General features: G+C 50.0%; 1 protein-coding gene across 3 annotated transcripts; it reads left to right on the top strand.

Annotated features, from left to right (window-relative positions):
- Positions 1-1,109: 1,109 nt before the first annotated feature.
- On the top strand, positions 1,110-25,244 carry LOC309514908 (zinc finger protein 783-like). 3 transcript variants are annotated; one of them, XM_082192382.1, is made up of 9 exons: positions 1,110-1,182; positions 3,465-3,570; positions 4,594-4,665; positions 4,862-5,251; positions 9,965-10,091; positions 10,808-10,921; positions 11,581-11,697; positions 13,612-13,725; positions 23,765-25,244. In XM_082192382.1, the coding sequence occupies exons 4-9, from the start codon at positions 4,877-4,879 to the stop codon at positions 24,781-24,783; spliced, it is 1,866 nt and encodes a 621-aa protein (XP_082048508.1). In that variant the 5' UTR covers positions 1,110-1,182; positions 3,465-3,570; positions 4,594-4,665; positions 4,862-4,876; the 3' UTR covers positions 24,784-25,244. The 3 variants fall into 3 exon arrangements, with proteins under 3 accessions (XP_082048508.1, XP_082048507.1, XP_082048509.1); XM_082192381.1 differs by lacking the exon at positions 4,594-4,665; XM_082192383.1 differs by lacking the exons at positions 4,594-4,665; positions 23,765-25,244 and adding an exon at positions 16,634-18,123 and having other exon boundaries at positions 1,112-1,182.
- The last annotated feature ends 1,700 nt before the right edge of the window (positions 25,245-26,944 follow it).

A 26,944-nucleotide genomic window follows, 5' to 3' on the forward strand; every position in this document is an offset into this window, starting at 1 on the left:
AGAACAGGGGGCTGGCCTGGACAGGCAGTTGGCATGATGTTGTCTCTAGGCTCTTAGGCGTTTACGGAACCTCCAGTTCCAGATGCAGTCTATTTAGAGCAGAGTTTCCCAACCTTGGGACTCCAGCGGTTTTTGGACTACAACTCTCATCATCCCTAGCTACCAAGACCCGTAGTCTGGGATGATGGGAATTGTAGTCCAAAAGCAGCTGGAGTCCCAAGGTTGGGAAAACACTGATTTAGAGCTTTTGGTTCCTGGGGATATTTAGCCAGCGTGAGAACTAGATGGGCCGCTGGCCTGATCCAGCTGGCCTCTGCTTATGTTTCATCTTCCCAGAGCAGCGGGGAGGGCCTTCCTCCCATTGCACCCGCTCCAGGGAGCAGTAACCAGCAGAAGAGCAAAATAAAAAAATTCCTTCCAGTAGCACCTTAAAGACCAACTAAGTTAGTTCTTGGTATGAGCTTTCGTGTGCATGCACACTTCTTCAGATACACTGAAACGACTGTAATAGGTCTTACAGGAAAAGGCAAGGGATGAGAAGGTGAGAAATGGCTTGGTCATGTATAATGGGATAAGAATCCAATGTCTTTGTTCAAACCAGGTCTCTCCATGGTTCTAAGTTTGGTAATGAGTTGCAATTCAGCAGCTTCTCTTTCCAGTCTATTTTTGAAATTCCTTTGTAGTAAAACAGCTACTTTGACCTATTACAGTCGTTAAGAGTCGTCAACAGGCTCATCTCAGCTATCTGCCAATCTCCCATTCCCACCACCCTTCTGAGTAATACACCTCCCCACCTTCTCACTATATAGAAGGACCTGGCAACTTCTGTCTCAGTGTATCTGAAGAAGTGTGCATGCACACGAAAGCTCATACCAAGAACTAACTTAGTTGGTCTTTAAGGTGCTACTGGAAGGAATTTTTTTATTTTGACTATGGCAGACCAACACGGCTACCTATCTGTAGCAGAAGAGCAGAAAGCGAACTGTCTCCCCCTTGCCATGAACTCCTCCCTCCGCAGGTGGCGCTGCGGCGCCTCCAGCGCACAGGAAACCGGGTATCTCTTTCCTCCTTTCCCCCCCTCCGCTTCCTCCTGGCCGCCGCGCGCATGCGTGCTGCTGTTTCCCCACTTTTTTAAAAACAGAACCGCGCATGCGCGGCAGCCGTGTTAGTGAGACGGCTCTGGTGGGTACCTCCTCCTCCTCCTCTCTCCCCGTCTCTTCCTCACCCCCCTCATTCCAACTGCGGCCCCCCCACCCCGTGACCCCCGCCCCGACAGAAGCCCCCCCCCCAGCCCCGCCGCGCGTCCCCTCAGAAGGCCGCCTCGTCTTGCCCTCCCCTCCCCCCCTTGCGATAGACGGAGCCTGATTGGGCCGCTCTCGGCTGCCCCGCCCCCTTTCCTCCTGGGGAGGGGGAGGGGAGACAAAAGGCCCCGGCGGCGGGGGGGGATGTCGTTGAGGGAGGGGGCGCCGCCGCCGCCTGAGGTGAGGCTGGTCTGGTCTCCCCCTCAGGGGAGAAAGGGAAAGGCAGCCCGCCCAGCCCCTTGAAGGGGCCTTCTGGGGAGGGGCCCCCTCGAAAGAGTGGGGGGGGCGTTGCTGGGTGTGAATATTGGGGGGGGGAGGCTGGTGGTGTGTGTGTGTTTTTCCCCTGAGGGGAGATATGGAAGCGCCGCCTTGGTTTTTTTCTGTCAGCTGGGGCGGGGCTCCTCGGAGGGGGGAGGGGAGCATCCAGGGGGAGGGGAGGGAGAGAGAGAGGGAGGGAGCGACGTTGTAGGCCTTGGAGAGAGAGAGTGTGTGTGTGTGTGCAAGATGACTGTTTGTGCAGGGAGAGGGAGGTGGGGAGCCAGGGAGGGGGTGGGGGTGAATGAGAGAGGGAGGGAGGGAGGGAGAGAGAGAGAGAGAGAGAAAGGGAGCTTAGTGCTGTTGGCCTAAGAGGGACTGGCTTGTGTAAGTAAATGTAAGTGTGCAAGATTGTTGTAAGCCAGAAAAATAGCTTACAACAAGATGACTGTTTCTGCAGGGAGAGGGAGGTGGTGAGCCAGGGAGGGGGGTGGGGGTGAATGAGAGAGGGAGGGAGAGAGAGAGGGAGAGAGAGAGAAAGGGAGCTTAGTGCTGTTGGCCTAAGAGGGACTGGCTTGTGTGTGTGTGTGTGTGTAAGTAAATGTAAGTGTGCAAGATTGTTGTAAGCCAGAAAATAGCTTACAACAAGATGACTGTTTCTGCAGGGAGAGGGAGGTGGGGAGGCAGGGAAGGAGGTGGGGTGTGTGTGTGCATGAGAGAGAGCTTAGTGTTGTTGGCCTTGGAGGGTTTCTCTCTCAGTGTGTGTGTGTGTGTGTAGGATGACTGCTTGCTTCTGCCTGGCAAGGGAGGGGGAAAGGTTGGTTAGGAGCATCCCTGGTGTGTGTGTGTGTGTGAGAGAGAGAGAGAGAGAGAGAAATGCTGCCCTGTGTGCTTAGAAATACTGCTTGTTTCTGCGTGGCACAGAGTGGGTGGGGGGTTCTTGGTCAGTGTGCTTTTGGGGGGGGGAGTTTGCAGTGGAGGAGGGATTCTTTCTCCATGCAGCTTCCACGTCCAGAAGGATGTGCTTATTTTTTGTATAATGGGGGTTCTGAAGGACACAAGGAAAGGGTGGTTATGTCCTCAGTGTTCTGCTTTGATGGGAGACTCCTCTCTTGGGACCGTTCTTGCGGAAGGTGCACGTTGCCCAGATGTGCAGGCCTGAGGAGTTGCAGCTAACATCCCTTTTTGAGGCGGGCTGCGGCTTAGTGCAGGGTTCTGATGCAGAGGCAGGATCTCAAGGCTGGGAATAAACAGCCTCTTAATTTGAAAACTGTCACTAATACAGAGTTTTTTCTGGACCCTTAACTAACCAGCAGGATGGAATCCCCTTTGAACAATTTGTCTTCTCCCAGGACAGCCTTCCTCACCTTGGTGCCCTCCGAAGTATTTTAGAGTACATATGAATATTCTGGTTGGGGCTGATTAGAGTTTTAGTTCATAATATATCAATGGCACCAGGTTGGGGAAAGTTGTTTTAGGTTGACCAGATGGAAAGCAAGACCTGGATTTTGTAGTTATTTATTTATTTGCTTGCTTGCTGACTTATTTAAGTGAATTAGTTTGGGATCCATCCATTTGGATGCAGAGTGGCTTAGAATTCTTTAAAATACAGTAATTACGGTAATTTATATAACACTTTTCTGCCAATATTCTTAATGGTTCTTTCCCACCCCCCACAAAAAAAGTTCACAGCAAATACATTCATCCTAATAGACAAAATACTATTAAAAATGGGATTTGGGGGAGGAGGGGAAAATTAATTCACTTACAAATCCTTAGGCAATGTTACACATTTTCTACAGTCACATATGGAATAGCCACTGCAGGGATGTGCATGGGGGTGAGAGATGGCAAATGACTTGAGCTGAAATGATGGGAGCGGACCTTGGTGTCTCTTCTCTTCCACAGATGCAGCCAAGTTGCATAGAAAAGAGAGTTGTGGCTGGTGCAGCTGTCATGTAATAAGGAAGAAATCTCCACCTACTGAAATTATCTCTTTTACCAAGTATTCCAGGTAAACAAGTTTTGTTGTCTGCACATGGTTACTTCTCTGTTTTCTTCCTCTCTGTATTCCTGCTTTTCAAGAACCGAAACCCCTGAACAGCAAGAGTAACAAAGGAAAATGGGATGTTTTTAGTAAGATCCCTCTTAGGCCAGGACACTACGTGCTTCGGTGTCCAAACACACCAGGTGAAGAGCAGTGGAATAGACAGTACAAGACTGGGTGAACCATTGGTCTAGCTCAGGGGTTCTCAAACTTCATCCATCTGCAGGTTTTTTTTGTTTTTAAGAATCTATGTAAAAGCTCATCTTTAAATACTTAGTTTATTTCTCTGCATGCATTTCTAAACATTTTATCTTAAAATAGTACTTTTAAGATACATTTTGGTGTTGTTATTTTTTTTTGAGCTAAAGACTATTGCAAAATTGGGAGAAGGGCAAACCCAGAAGATAATAGCTTTTACATCAGTGTGCTAGTCTCAGAGGTGAGAATTAGATCAGGTGGCTTTTAAAAAAGCAGGCGCCTTCTGTGCCAGGTTTTTAAAGCCTGCTGGAAACTTTTCTGTTTCACCAGGCCTACGCGGGCAAATAGGAGTACATCCCCCGCAATGGGCTGTTGATCTTTGCTTTTAACTTTTTCGTTTTTCACTTCCTAACATTTTATGCTTTTCTTCCATAGTTTTATTCCTTTTTTTTACTATTGTAAACCACTGTGATAAAGCAGCACATCAATAAACAAAACTAGAATGCAGAGAAAACTGAATTCCTAGTGGGCATTAAAAGCAGTTTGGTGTAAAATGTAGTTAGTAGTGTACAGAAAACTAAGGGCGGTGAGTGTGTATGTGAGAACCAGTCCTAAGGATCCCACAAACGAAGCATTTGCCAACCTCCATATGTTTTGGACTACAACTCCTGTCTGCCCCAGTCAGCATCCAGTTTGGCGAAGCCTGCATTAATTCAGCCCTAAGATGCACTTTTGAGGAGGCTTATAAGCACAAACTCAAATGTAAAACCTGTAATATTTGGTATCTCACAGGAACTTGTATCTCAGTGACCAAGCATCTGATCTGCATGCAGAAGGTTGCAGTTAAACCCTCAGCATCTGCAGGTAGGGCAAGGAGAGACTGCTGCCTAAAACTCCGCTGGTTGTTGACGGTGATCCTGAGTTAGATGGACCCGTATGGGCTGACGCTGTATAATGCGGTTTCCTGCATTCCTAACTTGCTTGTGCTCTTGGGGCGGAGCAGACAGCAAGCCAAAATAGACGGACTATATTGATCGTTCTTCTCTCCTTTTGTAACCAGCTTCAGCGTTTCAACATGGAGCCCCGGCAGCCGGTGCCTTCGCAGCCCGAACAGAATTTTGTCCGAGATGCCAAGCAGAACATGGCCGAACTCTCTCTGTGGACGGTGGTGGCTGCGATCCAAGCCGTGGAGAGGAAGGTGGATTCTCACGCCACACGGCTGCTGAACCTGGAGCGGCGGATGGTGACCAACGAAAAGAAATACGTGGACTGTGAGAATGCCGTGGTGGACTTTGGCAACCAGATGGAGTGCAAGTTGACGGCTCTGGGGACGCTGATCCAGGAGTACGGGCTGCTGCAGAGGAGGCTAGAGAACATGGAGAACCTGCTGAAGAATCAGAACTTCTGGATCCTGAGGCTGCCACCAGGCTCCAAAGGGGAAACCCCCAAGGTAAGGATACTTGGGGAACACACTCTCTATCTCCCCCCTTTTACAGCATTGTGAAAAGTTCCGCAGACTTGGAGATGTGCTATTATTAAAGGCTGCCTTCCAGATCATCAGCCAGCAAAAGTAGAAAGGTCTTTCAGGCTGTCGGTGTGCCACAAACAACTAGCTCATGAGCCCAAAGTCTTGAAAACTCAGTTGAGATAAGAACTATACTTGGCTCTGGTGGAGATGGTGAACTGTGCTTGAAGGCTGTCAAAGGATGGAGGAATTCTCACCAGAGAGAAGAGAAGTGTGTGGTTCTGTGGATGGCCCCCAATATGCAGTCCACAGTAAAGAAGCGAACAGTGTCAAAATCTGCACAAGTTTATAGTTATGCCCACCACAGAGAGGCTAGTAAGACGTCTGTATTTATTTTTAAGGCTTGCATTATGTGACAACAGAGCATTGAGGTTTGCTAGGCCTTGCTTCTCACTACTTTGCGGCTTCGATCCTTGCATTATTTTTTAGGTTGCCGTTTTGAGTTCTTGTTTTTAATTTACCTTATTCTAGATAACGTCAGGCAAAACTCCATTACTGTTGAGTGTTAGGTGGGAGGATTTGTGGAGGGTTTTTTTTTTGGGGGGGAGACACCAACACAGTTTGAGTGTTTCCTTAGCTCATCTTGCATGCTTAGATGCTGTTTGCCTGACATTATTGGAATAGTTGAGAAATGCCTTATTTGCTCTTCTAAACTAGTGGAGAAACTTGTTTTCTGTTCAGCTAGTGCGTTCCCCAAGCTCTGGAAATTATGGACACATCTTTTCTTATTGTCCTTTTCCCATAACCTCCACGGACGAATAGAGTAGTGTGGTCCAGCTATGCCTGTTGGGATTCTCAGGTACCCTAGAGAATTGTTGTGAGATCTGTTAAATAGCATAGAGAGTGCTTAAGTAACTGCAGTAGCTCACCAAAGAGGATAAAAGGCTGATGCCTGCCTCTGGACATGCCCCCTTCCCACCCAAACTTCTAGGGTAAGATGCTATAATGTCAAATGAGCTTTATGAATATCTTATCCTTAATCTTCATGAAGCAAGGGGTTAATCACTGCAATATATACAATACTGAATATAAGTGGAAACCAGCTTTGGGGATCTGGGAGACAGATCTGGGTGCAAGGATATCTCAGCAAAAAATGGAAAGCCCTTTGGAACAAGAAGCTATTTAAGACTGCAAAGATATATGAGAATGCCTAAAAATGCATAATATTCTTGGTACCTTGCACCCCAGAAGCGTCAATCCAAATGTTGGAGGAAAGATTGTTCAGGATTAGGTACATGTATCCATATGTGATGGGGGTTTTAAGAAAATTTAAAGAGTTTGAAGTATTCTTGGAACGTGGTGAAGTAGTTGACAAGTTGACAAATGACCTTCGTGGGCATTCTTAACAACTTTGGATGGAAAGAATGAGATGGTGCCATTTAAAGATATGCTGCCTTTTTATTTGTGGCTGCAAGACAGGTAATTGCAAAATATTGGAAAAGTGAAAATGGAGATTCAGCACAAGAGTAGTATTGTTACATTTGGCAAAATGCTCTGGCAGAGAAACCGACTAAACAGATCTGAGCTTCAAGGTTGCCTGAATCTGAGGGTGACTTTGCAGTTCAGTGGTATAGTTTTATTCCATGAGCTAATAGACAAGGTGGTCTTTGGAATCCACCACCCACACTTGGTGGACTCTTATGGACTGGTCCAGTGTGATAGATAAAAGATACTCCTTTTATACTCTGGAAACACAGATTGCTTTCCGCCTACATTTATATTGCGAAAACAACATCTTAAATTTTTAAAATATAAACCAGTGGTCTTTAAAAAAAGAAAAAATATCTATGCATGGGAAAGGTGTTAGTACAGTGCAGTTTCCTTTCGAGGGAAATGATGGGTTTGGAGGCACTGATGAAGTTGAGTTGCCAGCGGACTTTCACATCAATTAAGACTTAACAGACTGATTAAGGCTAACCAGCCAAATCTCTAAAAGGAGGTAGCAAAGAGGTGTCTTAAGCTCTATTGCTTCAATTGCACTGGGGGCACAACTTTCAGTGGCTCTGGGAAGAGTGCAGGAATGGAATTGCCCTCATGTTCCTGGTCGGCCATTCCTCTGACATCCACTACAGTACAGGCAATGGTTTGCCACCTGAAACAATGATACTTCATTAGATAGGATCATTGCCCTGACTGGAGATAGTTGCTGTTCCTGGAAATGTTCCATTTCCCTTCTTGAAAGCCTGGTGGATCAGGGTTTGGATTTGGGCAGGAGGGGATCTGCTTTGGGCGGGATGCTTCTGGGTTAATCATCCCAAGAGAACTCAGCTTCTTCTCTCGGTATCAGTGGTGCAAATTTGCTTATAGGTTGTGCTTTGAATTTGGTTTTGTGTAGAACTTTGAAATGTTTGTCAGGGAGCAACGTGGGGTCAGCAGGTTGGTCATGACATACCTGCCCTGTGGAGACCTGAGCCTTTTGCCAATGCTACCTGATTATTACCAAGCATAATATCCATAACTATGAGGACTAGAAACTTCACCTGAAAAGTACAGCCTGGTAATTCAGGTTCTAGTCAGGATAATTAGGTTCTATGTGTACTACATAGGGCATGATGACAAGAGAGAGACCCAGGCAACATTGTATGTGTCAGCTGTGAAACACGCTTTCAACTCTGCTCCCCCTTGGCTTTTTTGGGGGGGGGCTCCTGTTGTTGTTTCTTCAGCTTCTATACTTCCCTTCATCTTAGGATCACAGGGCAGTTTGCAACGTAAAAGCACAAAAATACATACCATAGTAACAAACAAAAACAGTTACCCCTCACGCAGTTTAAAAGACCATAGATAGGTTAATTATCCAAAGGCCTGGGAGAAGAGGAATGTTTTTGCCTCACACCTAAATGTATGTGACAAAGATGCCAGATGAGCCTAGGAAGGGCATTCCACAAATGGAGCTACTGCAGAAAAGGCCCCGCTCCAGACCTCTTACAGAGGAGGCACACGAAGAAGGGCCTCAGATAATGAGCTCATGGTCTGGGTAGGTTCATATGGGGAGAGGCGGAACTTGCGGTAATGTGGTCCTCAGCTTCTTAAGGCTTTATAGGTCAAGACCAGCACTTTTGAATTGGGCCCAGAAATTAATTGCTAGCCAGTGCAGTTGGTTCAGGATTGGTGTTATATCCTCACACCGTCTTGCCCTGGTGAACAACCTGGCTGCTGAATTTTGTACCAACTGAACCATCTTCAGAGGCAGCCCCACGTATTATGTGTTGCAGTAATCTATCCTAGAGGCTACCAGAGCATAGGCAACAGAAGTTAGGCTGTACCTGTTCATATTGGGGTACAGCTGATGGCGCTCCGTGCCACTGAGGCCACCTGAGCCTCAAGCAACAGCAATGGATTCAGAAGTACCCCCAAGCTGCATACCTGCTCCTTCAGAAGGTGTGTAACCCCATCAAGAGCAGGTGACCTCCCATCCATTCGGTCTAGGGAACCGCCCATCAACAGTGCTTCAGTCTTATCTAGGTTGAGCTTCAGTTTGTAGGCTCTCGTCCATTTAGTTACTGAGGCAAGACTGCCACACCTGCAGATGGAAAGGAGTAGAGCTTTGTGTCATCAGCATAAATGAGGAGTGGTTTTGCCAGTGCCTCCTTCGAGCAGGCAGGGACTACCCCCTCTTGCATTAATTACCTCCCTGGCCCAGTCAGCTGTCCCTCCCTGCTAGTCTTCATCAGCCAAGAGGGGCAAGGGTCCAGAGCACAGGTGGTCGCCCTGACGGATCCGAGCACTTTGCCCACGTCCTTGAGCCTTACTAACTGAAACTCATCCAATATAATAGGACTAGACAGTGCTCTGGGTAACTCTTGAGATTCATCTGCTGTAACAGTGGAGTCAGGGTCCCAGCGGATGCAAGCGATTTTATTCTCAAAATGATTTGCAAATAAGCCACAGCGAGCTACCATCAGTTCTGTCACTACCTTTGGGCCAGACGGTAAAAGGTTCTTAGGCGCTACTTAAATTATTACTGTGTTTTTTGCACCATAACACTCACTTTTGTCCTCCTAAAAAGTAAGGGGAAATGTCTGTGCGTGTTATGGAGGGAATGCCTACGGGTGGCATGCCTATGGATTTTCCTCCTCTAAAAACTACGTGCGTGTTATGGTCAGGTGCCTGTTATAGAGTGAAAAGTACGGTATATATTGAAGTGCCACCTTTTTGCTCAGAGCTTTACAGAGTAACAGACAGGCAGTGGAAATGGAGCTATTGCATTGAATCTGGTAGTTGCTAGATTGCTTCTTAAAAGCTAAACTCAACAAAGTTTCTAGGTGGAGATATTTATCTGTCTGTATCTGGATTGGATTTGAAATTGCTTTTATACATGCAGATGTATTGCATATGGTGTTATTAAATTGTGAAATCACTTTGAGACATTTCATGGGAACTCTATACGTACGTTAAATAAATAATAAGAGTTCGCTTCATACTGTTTTTTTCTTCAAATCTCTAAATGTTGGTTGGGGAGGGGAGCATAGGAATAGCTGGTGAGTCTTCTTGCTGAGAAGCGATAGGCTGTGCACCCTTTCAGCTTCTCTAGACCAGAGTAGTAACATTCTGGCCCTGCAGAAGCTGATGGATTTGGAGAGAAAAGGGGTCCAGGCACTCGCCCTAGAAGGTCTAAGTCTGCGACTGCTGTGATTTCAGGTGCCGGTGACCTTTGAGGACAACTCCGTCTACTTCTCAGAGCAGGAATGGGGGAACCTGGATGAATGGCAGAAGGACCTCTACAAAAACATGATGAAGAGCAACTACGAGTCTTTGGTCTCACTGGGTAAAGAACTGGTTATTGCTCTTTTTATTAGCGGCTGATGCAAGTCATGAGGCTGTCTCAAGTGGTTTTTTAAAATATCTATCTCATCTGTTATCTAAGTGTTTGCCATCTACTCCGTCATGGGGTGCAAATAATAACATTATTAATCCCTGTTGCTGACAACTGCAGAAGGGGAAAGTGCAATTTCATTCAGGTCCTGCTTTCGGGTTTCCAACAGGCATCTGATTGGCCAGTGTAAGAACAGAATGTTGGACTAGATGGGCTGTTGGACTAGATGGGCCGGACGGTGGGCTGGTGTAAACACACAGTTGCTGTTAACCATGTTTGGGGATCACCGCTTGATTTTCTGCAAGTGATAAGCTGTGTGATGGTGTGGGGACTGTGCTGGAATGCTCTGCAGTGTCCAGGACCTTGGAAACAGCCAACACAAAGCAGGGGTGACTGTGGGGAAGTAGCTGAACTCCACAACCTCCAGGACTTCTGCCTGTTCAGGGATACGTTCTCAGTCTCTCCTCACCTCCCCACTTTGCCCTTCCTTTGTGCACTGCAGCACCTCAGGACCTGCTCATGTAACTTCTATGATGCACCTGTCATCTGGCGCGTCCCCTGCGGTGAATTTTCAGTGGGTACGGTAGTGCTGCCAGCATTTCCCTTAATCCTGTTCAGTGCAGCAAGTGGGCTGAAGGGGTGTTCTGTGTTTTCTCTTTTTCCAACAGACTATGCAATTGCAAAACCTGACCTTCTGTCCCGGATTGAGCAAGGCGAACGCCCCTGTGTGGAGGAAGAGGAGGTCCCTAAGGAGAAAGAGATTTCTTCAGAGCCCAGCCCAGGTAAGCAGCTGGAATCCCAGAAAGGTTTGGGTGGATGAATAGGATGTACAAGGCTGTCTTAACTGACCCTTCCATCTCCAGTGAGAGCCAGTGTGGTGTAGTGGTTAAGAGCGGTAGTCTTGTAATCTGGTGAACCGGGTTCGCGTCTCCGCTCCTCCACATGCAGCTGCTGGGTGACCTTGGGCTAGTCACACTTCTTTGAAGTCTCTCAGCCCTACTCACCTCACAGAGTGTTTGTTGTGGGGGAGGAAGGGAAAGGAGAATGTTAGCTGCTTTGGGACTCTTTCGGGTAGTGATTAAGCGGGATATCAAATCCAAACTCTTCTACTATTCTTCTTATTACAACTGGGATTCTCCCCTCCCACCCACTAACTTCAAAATGTGCAGGAGATTTTCCTCTCTCTTCAAGAGGGGTCTGCCAGGACTCCCATGCCTGAGGTTCACCTTGGTGGTGTGGGCCGCAAGACCTGTGGCCCAGGACAGGGAAGTCTTGTGCATCGGGCGTTCTTCCTGTTACAGCAGAGCGGATTGAAGGCCATCTTTGTGCTCCTTTGGGGTTTGCGATCGAGTTAAATTGAAACAGGCTTAGCAAGTAGTTGCAGCCTGGTCCAAAGTGGCTGACGGAACAAACACCCTCTCGTTCGTGTCTCCCGAAACAGAAGCCTTGGTTTTTAGGCCTGGCTTGGCCTGCCAAATGGAAGGGAGAGAAAATGCACATGTCATTGGAGACCAGGAGAAAGCAGAAGGAAGGACAGCTCCGAGCGACCACAGCGTTGGTGAGTGGAACCTGTAGGTTAGGCCGTTTTTGTCCAGAGTATTTCAGGGTTTCAGAAAATACAAAATCCGTTCGGAAAAGAATCTTGACTGGATTCTCCTCACGGTTTTTGCAATGGAAAAAAATGTTGAAAAGTAAAACCTAGAGGGACACAGCTCTTGCAGCAGGGTCTAAGAAAACTTCCCCTCCGCACCCACACACCCCCAAACATGAATGCTAAATATTTTCAGCTGGAATTTAAAATACGGTTTGAATAGTTGGTCTGAAACATCGTGGGGAGGAACTACTAACCCTGACGACCATGCCCTGCCTCCATAGTCTACATACCCGCTTCTGTTGACTGCAAGAGGGCAGAGGCCTCTTGTGCAGTGGCGTAGCGTGGGGGGTGCAGGGGGGGCCGGCCGCACCGGGCGCAACATCTGGGGGTTAGGGTTAGGGGGCGCAAATTACTTGCCTTTCCCCGGGTGCTGACAACCCACGCTACGCCACTGCTCTTGTGCTTGGCTCCTGCTTGCTGGCTTCCCATGGTGGGGGGTGTCTGGTAGGCCGCTGTGAGAACAGGATGCTGGGCTAGATGGGAAGTTCGCCCTTTTATCCCAGCAGGCCTCTTCTTAGGTTGAAATGGAACTGGAATTGAAATACTTTATTGTCACTTGTACAACTTGAATGCAGTGAGATTACACAAGCACCCCCCACTCAGCTCTCTTAGTCTTAATTCCCCTCGTTTACTGACGCACACCCACCAAACCCGAAAGTCAGCTGCCCTGTTGTTATCTTTTCATTTGGTAGCCTAACAGCCCAGGGATAGAAGCTATTCTTTACCCTGTTGGTGCGACTAATCCTGCTTCTATATCTTCTGCTCGAGGGCAGGAGATCAAGAAAGTGCCGGCCAGGGTGTGAATCATCCCTGAGAATTTTTCTCACTCTCCTGAAAGTACAGGTTCATTACTACATTGACTTTCAATGTGGTTCTGCAAAATAAAGAGGCAACAGAGTTTTCCAGCTGAATGAAAAGCCCTAGATGCTCATATTGGATAGTTTTTTTTTGGGGGGGGGGGTTGTATTCCTTTTAAAACTATAGCTTATTTTATGGTGACTGGGAGTGGCCGCTGAGACCATATAACACCGGTCCTGAGAGACCTGCATTGGCTCCCAGTACGTTTCCGGGTACAATTCAAAGTGTTGGTGCTTTAAGGCCTTAAATGGCCTCCGTCCTGTGTACCTGAAGGAGCATATCCACCCCCATCGTTCTGCCTAGACACAGAGGTCCATCACCAGGGGCCTTCTGGCAGTTCCCTCCCAATGAGAAGTGAGGTTACAGGGAACCAGGCAGAGGGCCTTCTCGGTAGTGGCGCCCACCCTGTGGAACACCCTCCCTTCAGATGTGAAGGAAATAAGCAGCTATCCTATCTTTAAAAGACATCTGAAGGCAGCCCTGTTCAGGGAAGTTTTTAATATTTAACGCTGTACTGTTTTTTACACTTGATTGGGAGCTGCCCAGAGTGGCTGGGGAAACCCAGCCAGATGGGCAGGGTATAAATAGTAAATTATTATTATTATTATTATTATTATTATTATTATTATTATTATTTCTTATATTACCACACACCTGCAAATTGCCTTGACACACATAGAAAAGGTGATTCATAAATTAATAACAATAAAAAACAGGGGTAAAAATGCCTTCCTTTGGTCTGCCAAGGGCCCTGTTCATGCCACTGCACAGTTGGAGGGCAGTGGCAACCCCCTGGCAGGATCTGTGCACCCTGTATCCTGCCAAGGTGCTTTCTGAAGTCCTGCAGAGACTCAGCCAGGTGATGCCCATGTTGCTGCCCTAAAGCGAGTCGGGGGAGGGGAGAGAGACTTAATTGCCCCAAGTTGAGCTTTCTCCTAACTGCTCTTTTCATTGGCACAGACTATGGGGCTGCCGGATCTTCCTTTGGCTCTCCAGGGAAGCGGGAGCAAGAGGTGAACCTCGAGGGTCCGGAGGGCACGGAGGAAGGCGAGCTGCGCATCAAGCCTCGCGCTGGTGAGTGTTGCACCTGGCGCACCTGGGTGCAGGAGGGGCGGTGACGTTGCAGAGGCGCTTTGCGTTTGGAGCGAATCAGGCTGCCAACCCTTCCAGCTGCTACACTTGAGCCTGAGCAACATGTCCGAGCAGAATGTTGTTCTCCCCAGCCCATTTAGTGCCGCGGCTGTGGGCCCTGTGTCGAAATGGCCACAGCTGAGCGAACCTGCATTTGCAGTGCATGGTGTTGGAAGTCAGAACCTGGAGCAAGCCAAGTGCCTCTGATGCTCCCTTCTTGTATCTTGAGGGGGCTGTGTTTTATGGGGTGTTCGGGGGTACCTTTGGCCCACTGGGGGAAAGGGCCTTCTGCTTCAAGGCTCTGTTTGTGATGGTGTTTTATGGCGTAAAAAGGGTCTCTTTGTGTAAAGCAGGATAAAAATGTCACTGAGCTACACCTACTGTTTCGTGTTATTCTCCCCACCTCGGTATCAAGTTTGCAACCTCTGTGTGGGGAGCTGCCTTCTTGGTAGAACTCTGTCCTGTTGGGCAGCTTCCCCTGGCCCTGTGGCCTCACAGAAAGCGTTTGTTCTTGCTGCTGCTTCACGGCCCACCTCCCAGGCAAGGGGAGCTTCCTAGCCCCTGAGTCAAATTACTCTCGTCCTTAACATAAGACTGAAGATGGGGTAGCCTAGGTTTTCTGCTGCTCTGGAGGGGAGGACGCAAACCAGGGGGATTCAAAGGAGATTCCAACCAAACATTAGGAAGGACTTTTCTGATATTAAGAGCTGCTTGGCAGTGAGACAGACATCCTTGGAAGGTGGTGGACTTTGCTTATTTGGAGGTTTTTAGACAGAGTTTGTGTGGCCGTTTGCCGGGGATTCCTTTGCTGTGATTCCTGTGTTGCAAAGGGTTGGGATAGATGACCTTTGGCATCCCTTCCAACTGCTGTGATTCCACGATGTAAGACACACCATGCTAAGGGCCAGGGAAAGAGAGTAGTACAGGAAAACTCTATACGTTTCTCTGCTTCTTCAGCCCATTGGTTGTACCTCTGAGCCACGTCCCACCAGTACAGAGTCTTCCTCCTTCTGTTTCCCACCCACCCAGCAAGCCCCCTTTCTGTGAATTCTGTTGTAATGTTCAGGATGAACTTGTGTCTTCTGTATTGCTGGCTAAAATATTCTGAGTGCTTCCTCCCCGCCTTCTCTTTTATGCAACAAATCACACTTGCAGTATTCACAGTGATATTTAGCCACCGCCCCTCCTAGCGGTGATGTTGGCCCTCTCCACATCACCCGTGTGGTCTCCCACCCTCCACCACTTCTTGTATGGTGTGCAAGCAAAATGGTCTGCTCCTGTTAAAGCCTAACTCCTGCCTCGTGGTATTCTGGGCCCTCATGGTAGCTTACATCCATGACAGAGCGATAAAAGTACAAAGAACCAGAATGCGCCGGTACCATTAAAAGAAAAATACAAAGCAGCAACATCTCAGAAAGGTTCGGATGGTCTCATCTTGGCCACCTGTGTGCTGCCTTCAGTCTACTGATCCAGCAGCCTTGAGGAGGGCAAATGCGCTTGTCCTGTTTGACTAGCAAAGGACGAAGGAGAGCCAAGACCTGCTTTCAGGAGCCGTTTTTGTAGTGGAGGCAATCCAAGCCCTGGGTCATTCTGGCGCTGGCCTTGAGTGCCCCCCTGCCCCCCTCACCCGAGAATGGCAAGGAGACTTGGAGGGGCACTGAGGCTCTGGACGTGGAGAGGGGGAGAGGCTGGTTTAGAGCCCACCTGGACAAAGAAATGGGCTGCTGGAAGGATGAGCAGAGCTGGCTGGCTGGCGAGGCTGAGAGGAGACGCTGAAAGAGGGAGAGAAAGAGAGAGAATGAGCACGAGCCCTTCATGTAAGAACACAGCTACTGCCTGTCCCCCTTTCTGACTTGTCTCCTGCTCTCACCTGGCGGCCGTTTGCTGCTAGGCGGGGGCGAGCGCTGATCACGTTTCCATGCTTTCCTTTGCTCTTTCGAACTGTCAGTCGCTTGTATAAATGTACCCCAAATGTGGCTTCCTTCTAGGGTATGGGGGGGGGGAGAAGGCAAGTGCTTTCTTGTCCTTTGACTTAAGAATATAGTAATTTCAGGGGTTGGGCACCTGCAGTGCATAAACTGAGCAAGGGTCAGAAAGATCCTTTTGAGTGCACACTAGAGAAGCACATTTTATAAGCTCAAGCCCTGTAGTCTGTAGCCTGCTAGACAAAGGAGTCCAGGGACTTGGAGCTGAAAGTGCGTACGGGTGAGAGCAGGCCTTCTGTGGCTCTCCAGAGCAGAGAGGACTTCCCAGGCAGGGTTGACGTGAGCAATGGAGAACAGCTCATGAACATTGCAGGGGGTAAGACTAGATAACTCTTTGGGTCTCTTCCAACTCTGCAATTCTATGATTCTAACGTTTTTTGGGAGAATGGAGAGCAAGGCATAATGGGGCTTGTCAGCTTACAGACCTGGCTTCTTAGTTTAAAGTAAGTGCCAATAAGACTTTTAATAATGTGTGCAAATGCCCAGTCAGGCTGCACCAACCAGAGAGTTGCCTTCTTGCTCTTTGTACACATTGCCTGGTGGAAAAGGGACTCTGTCCTCGTGACGTGGTGCGGCAGAGAGGCCACGCTGGCCGCGGCCGCCTTGTGCAGTGGTCAGGCAGGAGTGCGCTGACGACTGAGCAAAGCGGGTTCCTGCAGAGCCACCCTGGGTCCTGCCCCCGTCCTTCTGCAGAACCAGAAGGGTGACGTGATTCTTTAAGCATCCTCCCTCTGAACAGGCAGGAGAAGGTAGCTGGGCAAAATGTTGTAGGTTTCTGGCTCACTTTTTAAGAAACGGATGTTGCGCGCGTTTGCTGCTTTGGAGAAGAAGCATTGCACCAACGCTCTTTTCTTTCAACCCACCAGATGACGGGCTGGCCTTCAAAGCAGAGGTCCTGCAGGCCCAGAAAGCGCTGTGCGAGAGCTTGGGGCTGCAGTGCACCGAAGACGCCGTCCTCCACGGCCCCCACCCAGGGGCTGCCTCCCTCGGGAGCCGCTACAGCGCCCTCATGCACCAGCGGAGGCACCCGGAGAGCCAGGCGGACGAGGCCCTTCCCGGAGAGGCCAGCTTTGGCGGCGGCGGCGGCCACAGCCCCATGGCGGGCTTCCAGCGCGAGAGGCCGGGGGAGAAACTGTTTGTGTGCCCCGAGTGCGGGAAAAGCTTCCGGCTGCAGAAGAGTTTGCTGATCCACCAGCAGAGCCACGCGGCGGGCGGAGGCTACCGGCCGCAGTGCGAGAAGAGCTTCACCTACAAGCAGCAGTTCACCCTCCACCAGCGCATCCACACCGGGGGCGGCGCCTACACGTCGGTGGCCTGCGAGGAGACCTTCAAGCAGAGCCACAACCTGAAAGCCCTGCCCAGGGTGCCGGCCGGGGAGAAGCCGTACGGCAGCGCCAAGTGCGTGAAGACCTTCAACCTCAAGTCGTCCTACCGGCAGCACCCGAAGGGGCACGGGCGCGAGAGGCCCTACAAGTGCAGCCGCTGCCCCGAGAGCTTCTCGCAGAAGAAGAGCCTGGTGACCCACCAGCGGCTGCACTCGGGGCGGGGCAGCAGCAGCTCCCTGGCCTGCCTGTACTGCGGCAAGAACTTCAGCCACCCCTCGGATCTGGTGCGGCACCAGCGCATCCACACCGGGGAGAGGCCCTACCGGTGCGGCGAGTGCGAGAAGAGCTTCACCCAGAAGCAACATTTGCTGCAACACCAGAAGATCCACCTGCGAGAGCAGAACCGGCTGATGGGGACGGCCGTCCGGGAGGCCCTGCTGGACGCCATCTTCATCTAGCGGCCCCCTCCCACCAGTGCCGGGGCTACGGCTCTGCAGGGAGGGGGGAGAGAAGGGCAGGGTGGGAGGGGGTGGAGAAATAAGACTGTTACCTCAGAAATTGGGCCCCCAGGGCTGCGAGGGGGCTTCTCCGCGACCTTCCTCCTAGCCTGGAGTTTAGGATCCTGTAGACTCTCGGGTACTCGATAGGACCTTTTTATTTTAAGGGTGACTAGAGATTGTTCAGAGTTGCTGAAGAAGAAAAAACAGTGGCGTTGGTAGTAACAAAAAAATGCTTCTGGGATTGTCTTTTCTGTCTCGTTCGGAGTGTACCATACTGTAGCTGCCCCTTCCCACTATCTCCCCCCCACCCCACCCCACCCCGGTTGCCAGAGGGACATTTTCACTTCAGAATAACTCAAGACGGACGACTGTTGGCCCAGAGACAGCGCACCCGTTCACCTTTTCTGTAAACACCGATTTCTCAGAACTGAACACTTTTATATACTTTCCCCCTGGATTTTTCTTTTTTTTTTCTTTCTTTTGGTCTGTGGAAACTTAAAAAATAAACTAGAAATGTGGAAAAAGAAATTAGCTCAGTGTTCTGGTTAGTGAATGTTTTTTTTTCCCTTGGGAAAAACGGAAACACATGGGCACCACTTGTGTTTCATGACATTGTGGGGTGACAGCGGCAATGAGTGAGGGCGTCTTCCCTGGCCCTGCTATTTGTTCTGTGAGATCCTCACTTCTCCTGCCACCATCCACCCATGTTGGGGGTCTCATACCATCTGGAACCCTGGGAGAGGGAAGCCCCCGCCCCAGAGCAGGCTCCCCTTACACATGTTCAGGCCTGTGGGATCAGAGCAAGGAGGGCACGCTTGCCGGCCCCTAAGGCACTGGGAATTGCACCTAATGATTGCAGCTTTTAAAATCATTATTTTGCAAACTTTCTCGAAAACCTTTAAAGCAGTTTCCAAGCAGAAAGTTGTCTTCCAAGACGTGTACCTGTGTTAAGTCTTGTATGCAAGTCACTCGCATGGCATCAAAACAGACTTGGAGAATATTTTGCAGTGCAGATTGTGCTCACATCCAGACTTCAATCTGAAACGTTAAGAGGCTGTCTCCAGAGTGGCTGCTGTAACTTGAGACAGAAGGGAAATTACTATCGCTAACAACCAATGTCAGTCGAGACCATGCAAACGCATCTTTCTTTGTAATTAAACATGGCAAGGCCCTCTCCAGTCTAAAGGTAAGGCAGAAGGAAAGCCTTAAAGACACTCTTGTCTCCCAGACAGCCCTTTCCTCAGCGCAGCATTTCCATAGGTTTCTCCAGATATTTCTGAGCTTGCATTGGGAAATGCTCTTCTTTGAAAATCAGACTGTGAACTCCTCCGGGCAGGGAACCGTTCTTGCTAGATTTTGACACTGGATTTTTGTTAATGGGGGATTCAGCTTCTCTCAAAGAACTCCCAAGGAGGGTCATATTGCCCAGCTCCCTGCAGTACAGGATTCACAGCTAAAGAATCTGACAGATGTCCATCCAGCCTCTTGTTTCAAAACCTCCAAAGAGGAAGAGTCTACCACCTTCTGAGGGAGTCCATTCTATTGCCAAACGGCTCTTGCCACCAGAAAAGTTATTCCTAATGTTGAGTCGGAATATCCTTCCTTGTCATTTGAATCTGTTGATTCAGGTCCTGTCCTCTGGAGCAATAGAAAACAAGCTTGCTACACCTTCCATTTGATACTTCCATTTGATACCCATCATTCAGCCCAGACACTGAGATCCAGCTCTGAGGGCCTTCTGGCGGTTCCCTCATTGCGAGAAGCAAAGCTACAGGGAACCAGGCAGAGGGCCCTCTCTGTGGTGGCCCCCGCCCTGTGGAACGCCCTCCCACCAGATGTCAAAGAGATAAACAACTACCTGACATTTAGAAGACATCTGAAGGCAGCCCTGTTTAGGGAAGTTTTTAATATTTAATGCTGTATTGTTTTTAACATTCGATTGGAAGACGCCCAGAGTGGCTGGGGAAACTCAGCCAGATGGACGGGGTATAAATATTATTATTGTTATTATTATTATTATTACTACTTGAAGGTGTCTATCATGTCACACCTCAAGTCTTGTCTTATCCAGGCTGAGCACCCCCAACTCATGAGGCTTCGTTTCCAGACCCTTTTATTGTTTTGGTCACCCTTCTCTCCAGATTATCAATATCCTTAAATTGTGGTACCCAAAACAGGACACAGAACTCAAGGATTGGTCTGATTCAGGCACAACAGAGCAGTTATCACTTCCCTTGGCCGAGACACTTGACTTCTGTTGATGCAGCTTAGAAGAATAACATTAGCTGTTTTTGCTGCTGCATCACACTGCTGGCTCATGTGAAACTTGCGGTCTCCTAAGACCCCCTCGATCCTTTTCACATCCGTGTGTCAGGCTTGGGGAGTGAAAGGAAAGTGTCTGCACTGCCACCGGAGGTTTCAATATCCTGCATCCGAAAAACGGGTTGCAAGTTGGGGAAGGATCTTGGCTTAGTGATGGGAGACCTGCTTGGCTGGTAGAAGGTCTCGTGCTCAGTCTCCTGCGGTCTAAGTCAGCATCCAGAAAAGTCAATCTTTTAAGAAAGAGAAGGAAGGGTGGGGGAAGCAAGTTTCTCGCCTTACGGTAGAGGAAATGGCATTGAAAAATTCACCAGTGTCAACGGGCTCTCTGGAGGCTCACATTTTGCAGTCGGAATGAAGCCTACAAATTGGGAGTCATTTTGGACTCACAGCTGTCCATGGAGGCACAGGTTAAATCCGTGTCCAGGGCAGCTGTCTACCAGCTCCACCTGGTACGGAGGCTGAGACCCTCCCTGCCCGCGGACTGCCTCACCAGAGTGGTGCATGCTCTAGTTATCTCCCGCTTGGACTACTGCAATGCACTCTACGTGGGGCTACCTTTGAAGGTGACCCAGAAACTACAACTAATCCAGAATGCAGCAGCCAGTCTGGTGACTGGGAATGGCTGCCAAGACCATATAACACCGGTCTTGAAAGACCTACATTGGCTCCCAGTACGTTTCTGAGCACAATTCAAAGTGTTGGTGCTGACCTTTAAAGCCCTAAACGGCCTCGGTCCAGTATACCTGAAGGCGCGTCTCCACCCCCATCGTTCTATCCGGACACTGAGGTCCAGCACCGAGAGCCTTTTGGAGGTTCCCTCACTGTGAGAAGCCAAGTTACAGGGAACCAGGCAGAGGGCCTTCTCGGTAGTGGCACCCGCCCTGTGGAACGCCCTCCCACCAGATGTCAAAGAGAACAACAACTACCAGAGTTTTAGAAGACATCTGAAGGCAGCCCTGTTTAGGGAAGCTTTTAATGTTTGATGTATCATAGTATTTTAATATTCTTTTGGAAGCCGCCCAGAGTGGCTGGGGAAACCCAGCCAGATGGGCGGGGTATAAATAATAAATTATTATTATTATTATTATTATTATTATTATTATTATTAATTTATTGGTGCTGCAATGTAATTTGAGTGGTTAGGGATGCTCTGATTCAGAAGCATTTGCACACTTCCCCCCATCTCACCCTAGTCTCTGTCTGCTAGCCAGGCACAGATTTCACTGCGGCAAAATGTCAGGTTTTAGGGCTGGGATGGGGCAAGACTAGGTTCTCAAATCCCTGCTTGCTGTGGATATAACAGAATAAATTGCTAAGAAGTCATGCACAAAGGCATCCCTGTATCAGGAAGTTTTTTTAATGTTTGGCATTTTATTATTTTTTATATTTTGCTGGAAGCTGCTTAAAGTGGCTGGGGAAAGCCAGCCAGATGGGTGGGGTATAAATAATAATAAAACGGTAATGATGCATTCGCTCCATAAGACGCACCTGACCATAAGACGCACCTAGTTTTTAGAGGAGGAAAGCAAGAAAATATATATAACTGAACGAAACAGTGGATGTATGATTTCTGTGGTTCATGCTGTGATCACAGACATGATATGTGATTTGGCAGTGAGTTTGGGGTAGCCCAATTCAAAAATCCTGAGAATCCATGTGGATCTGTGCTTTGCAACCACGCTTTTGTGGCATTGCGGCCCCACGAAACAGTGGATGCGTGATTTTTTTGGTGCAGGCTGTAGCCATGGACATGCTATGTGATCTGCTGGTGAATTTGGGGTGAGCCAATGCAAAAAATACAGAGGATCCATGGGCTTTTACCTCCCCCCCCCAGCCTCCTTTAACTCTAGCATCCCTTATCTCTCTCCCGATCCCACCGATCAGCTGCTTCCTTTCAACACTCCTTTCCCTCTTGTTTGCCTTGGTGTCTTTTCCTGAGCTGGAGCAGTTTTTTGCTCCTCCTTTTCTTCTAATTTCTCTCCTTATTGCTTTAGTCTTCCTGTTTCCCCCCTTTGCAAGGTTGCTGTCTTTACCTACCCTCTCCCAGGCAGCCTCCTTCATCGCTAGAGTCCCTTATCTCCCTCCCTGATCACTTGCCGATCAGCTGCTCAGCGGCTTTGTTTCAACACCCACTTCCCTCTTTCTAAAAAAAAAAAGCACGATCTGCTTTTTGCCCCTGGGCAATTCAGCTCCAGGGACCACGCATTCACTCCATAAGACGCACAGTCTTATGGAGCGGAAAATACGTTACTTCAGGCAGTGCAGTTAATCTGTGGGACTCCCTCCCACAGGAGGCAGTGATGGCCACTAGCCTAGATGGCTTTAATAGAGGATTGGACAAATTCATGGAGGAGGAGAGGGTTATCGATGGCTTATAGCCTCAATGGCTCTGCCCTGCCTCTATGGTCCGAGTCAGCAATGCTTGTGAATGCTGGTTGTTGGAAACCACAGGAGGAGAGAGGGCTGCTTGTGTGCTCACATCCTGCTTGCAGGTTTCCCATAATAGGCATCTGGTTGGCCACTGAGAAGAGGATGCTGGACTAGATGGGTCACTGGCCGGATCCTGCACGCCTCTTCCTATGTTCTTAATAGCCAGAGAGAGAGAGGGGTGTGTCTGAAGAATAGTCTCCAAACGGTGCCCCCTTGGGGACACAGTGTGCCTTGCAGTCCTTCCTATACAGCTGTCCCAATGTTTTGGACTCACATCAGCCCCAGCACTCAAGGGTATAGAATCCTGCATCAGATGGGCAATATCCCCCCATTGGGGGGTGGGGGTTACCAGGCTGTGGGGAAGGCTGCTGCATGTGGATTGGAGCAGTTGGGGGTGGTTGGCATCCATCTTGGAGGTCCCAGGTCACAAGGTGGTCTCACAGGGCCTTTTCAGTACTGGCCCCGATCTGGTGGAACGCTCTGTCCCAAGAGACTGGGCCCTGCGGGACTTGACATCTTTCCGCAGGGCCTACAAGACAGAGCTGTTCCGCCTAGCCTTTGGTTTGGACTCGGTCTGACTCTTATGTTTTCCTCCACTTACAGTTTTGATCTATGGGCTACTTTTAAAATGAGGCTTCATTTTAAATTGCATTTTAACCTGTATTTTAAATTGGGTCCCCCCCCACATTATGTTTTTACTGTAATTTTACAGGTGTTAGCCGCCCTGAGCCCAGCTTTGGCCGGGGAGGGCGGGGTATAAATAAAATGTATTATTATTATATATTATTATTATTATCTGTCTTGGGAGACAGTGGAGGAGTGCTGCTTTGCGGGTGAGCTCAAGCTGTTGGAAGGTAGCAGCACCTGCCGTGGCTGCAGAGACCGATGCAGGAGAGACATGTTTTGTTGTAGCCGGCGCAGATGAAGGCGTCCGGTTGTGCTGTTGCAGCTGCACCAGGGTTTTGTCTCTGCGCTCCTCCCAGCGGTCATTCCTCCTCTGGTCACTGCTCTGGATGCACGACCTGACCATCTGTCTCCAAGCACTGGGGTTGTCTGCAAGGGATTCCCACACAGCAGGGTTGACGTTGCCAGCCTTCACGTCGTGTATACAGACATCTTTGGTCTGCTAGTGGGAAGCCAGCTCCCTGTAGAGAACATCCTTGGGGGTCCTGCTGTCTTCCATTCTGTATACATGACCAATCCAGCGTAGACGTCACTGAGATGGGGACGCAAACACCCTGGGAACATGGGCTTGGGAGGAGAGTACATAATAATAATAATAATAAATAAATAAATAATTTATATGCCGCCCTCCCCAGCCGAAGCTGGGCTCAGAGCGGCTAACAACATCTTGGTTCCGTAGGCATTCCAGATTTTCAACGTCTTCATTTTTGTTTTCCACTCTCCCCTTCCCTTGCAGACCCTCCGACGGAGAAGGCGCCGATTGAAGCCAAGCGAGATCCCCGAGTCCCTGAGCCATGGGGGCCCGAGACGTCTGGGGAGAGCGCCTTCGGGGAGAAGGGTCCTCATCGTCCAGCCGTGTGGCTGGGGAGCCTCCCGGGGGAGCACAAGCGGTTCAGCCCCGTTGGACTTGCCCTGGCCGAGTGGCCGAAACACAGCGGCGAAGCCAAGTCTCACCCGTGCCCAGACTGCGGGAAGAGCTACGGCTTCCCAGGGGTCTTGGAGGACCACCGGCGCAGTCGCTGCAACCTCGCCCCCTCTCCGGGATGCCTCCCACTGTCGCCCTCGGGCGATGGGAGCCTCCCGAGGCCTGGGCTGGGCTGCCAGGGAGAGGCGGGGAGTGCCAAGCCCCTTTCTCCTCTTCCTGCGCCACCTGGGGAGAAGGGCTGGGCGTGCCCCTGGTGCCAGCAGCGCTTCCGGTTGCAGGTGAACCTTCTCATCCACCAGAGCAGCCACCTGGAGGCCGGAGGCGAGCTGGGCGGGCAGGACCGCCTGGCGTGCCGCTTCTGCCCGCGCCGCTTCGGGCGCTCGGACCACCTCCTGCGCCACCAGATGAGCCACACGGGCGCCCGGCCCTACCAGTGCCCCTCGTGCGAGAAGAGCTTCACGGACAAGAGCAAGCTGACCAACCACTACCGCACGCACACCGGGGAGCGCCCCTTCCGCTGCGCCGCCTGCGGGAAGAACTTCATCCGGCGCCACCACCTGGCCAAGCACCAGCGCACCCACACCCGCGAGAGGCCGCACCAGTGCCACGTCTGCCTCAAGGGCTTCATGCAGAAGCACCACCTGCAGAAGCACATCCGCACGCACACGGGAGAGAAGCCCTACCGCTGCAGCCAGTGCCCCAAGGCCTTCTCCTCCCAGCAGCGACTGCTGCTGCACTGCTGCGCCCCGACGCAGGTGGCGGCGGCGGAGGAGGCTGCGGGAGGAGGCGGCTCGGCGGCCGCCGCCACCGCCCTCCTCTCAAAACATTGATGTACCTCCTGCGCCGTTCACCGGGCCGATCTTCTGGTTTCCCGTCTTCAGAAGGGGCGTGGGGAGCAGCGCCCTCAATGCCGCCAGTTTGCTCGAGAGATCCCTCGCCGGACCTCAGCTCTCCCCTGCGAGCCTTGGCGGCAGAGGGTGCGTTGCAGAGCCTGAGCTGCCATGGCAAGGCGAGAGCCTTGCAGGACAGCAGCTCCTCTGCGCCTTCAGTGTAAATGGTAAATCACATAAGGATGGCGTTTCCCCGATGGAGACTTTGGTCGTTGTGGTGCTAACGTGTGCTTAGAAGGGGGTTGAGCATGAATGTAAGTATTAAGAAGTCTTAAAGGTGGCTGCCAGCGCCATCTTTTCTTTTGTTTCCAAGGCAATCGCTGTCGTTGGACTACAACTCCCATCATCCGTAACTGGCAGGACCCCAGTGGTCAGGGATGATGGGAACTGTAGTCCAAAAAATCAGCAAACCCTGGATTAGGCCCTGATATAGCTCAGGTGCCTTTTCAGGGTTAGGGTGGTCATCCGAAAGAGGGAGGGGGATTTAGATCTGGGGAAATTTGATGTAAAATATTAAAATGGTGAAGAAGTAAGCCTGGTTACGTAAGCCTGGAACAGTGGAGAATAGGATTCAGTTTGTGTCTTGCTGTGTTTAAAAGAGCCCTATCCAGCGTCTTTGTGGTTTCAAGCTCTTAATCGCAGCTGGAATGGCCAGGTGACCTCTGAAGCCACACACAACCCCAGTGAAGCGAAGCGCCTTCATCTCTTTTCCAGATGTCCAAGAAGTTCCCCATGTGACTGGGCCACGGGGCTCTTATTCAGCTGATGCCTTGCTGCAGAGTTGGAACCAAGCGTTTGGGGAGTCTGGAAAGGATCGGACCCAGGTGGGGGCGCCCACCTTGCCTGAAACCTCACCCAATGGGACTATAACGACACCTCCTACAACGCGTGGCCCTTGGGACTGTGGAACTTCCGTTCTTTTCTGAAATACTTTTCCTGCATCAATAGATTTTTGTTTCTTTAAAATCCCAAACTTTTGTCCTTTAGGAGCTGGACATTCTGTGTTGTGGTTTTGGATAGATATATTTTTTCCTGATTTTGTAATCCTGCTGTAAAGGCTTACCTGGGGGGAAAGATACACACTGGAAATGCAAACGGGAGCGTCGTGTGGTTTTTCTTTCTCCTCTCCTCCTCCTCCGTTCCACATTTTCCTGTTTTAAAGGTATTCGAAAGAACTTCTGCTCTTCTGTCTTTGAACAATTCGTCCGTCCTGCTCTTGCAAGGAAGCACTGAAATAATTCCATTCTCTATAAGTAGAGACAGCCTTGGCCAATCGGTGGCACTTTCCGGGTGCATGGAACTACAGTTCACATTTGCTCCAGCTTGGGAATTGCAGTCCATAGCAGCTGGAGGGTACTAGGTTGGCGAAGACATTTGTGCCCGCATTCTGTGCTGTTTCGAACCCGATACCTGAGCATGCACCTCCCTCCTCTCAAAACTTTGCATCACCAGGTTTTGCACCGTGCAAGGCACTGAAGATGCGTTGGCTGGGTTTGATGGGGATGTGGGGTTGTGGCTGGTAGAAATCAGGGACTGAGTAGCTCCCAAATAGCCCCTTTCATTATTTTGGCCTTTCACTTTTGCCCTTGGGATCCAAACAAAGAGGTCTTTTGGTGTCGCCAGGCACACTGGAGTGACACGTTTTGCGTCCATGCGCCCTTCATGTGCTGAGCGCTGCCACATAGGGCAGGCAGATCTCTCAGGCTTAGCAGTACCTTGCTGGTTTGCAACATCTGCTTGAAAAATATTTGGATTTCATTGAGAGTAGCAGAATGGGGGTATGCTGCCCCATCCTGTTATGTGCTGCCTACCTTGCCAAATATTCTGGTTTTAGCACATCTGCTCAAAGAACCTTGAACCTGACTTCTGAAGAGTTATCCAGAATGCGGCAGCTAGACTGGTGACCGGGAGTGGCTGCCGAGACCATATAACACCAGTCTTGAAGGACCTTCATTTGCTCCCAGTACGTTTCTGAGCACAATTCAAAGTGTTTGTGCTGACCTTTAAAGCCCTAAACGGCCTCAAAGGCCCAGTAGACCTGAAGGAGCGTCTCCACCCCCATCGTTCAGCCCCCCAGACACTGAGGTCCAGCTCCGATGGC

This window comes from Podarcis vaucheri (genome assembly GCF_965113315.1).
Source record: "Podarcis vaucheri genome assembly, chromosome: 12".
NCBI classification, from domain to species: Eukaryota; Metazoa; Chordata; class Lepidosauria; order Squamata; family Lacertidae; genus Podarcis; species Podarcis vaucheri.

Excerpts from the sequence above, each read along its gene's own strand:
- LOC309514908 (XM_082192382.1), top strand. The coding sequence starts at position 4,877 with ATGGAGCCCCGGCAGCCGGTGCCTTCGCAGCCCGAACAGAATTTTGTC. Across the intron at positions 11,698-13,611 it reads TCCGAGCGACCACAGCGTTG|ACTATGGGGCTGCCGGATCT; the intron begins GTGAGTGGAACC and ends TCATTGGCACAG. Across the intron at positions 13,726-23,764 it reads GCGCATCAAGCCTCGCGCTG|ACCCTCCGACGGAGAAGGCG; the intron begins GTGAGTGTTGCA and ends CTTCCCTTGCAG.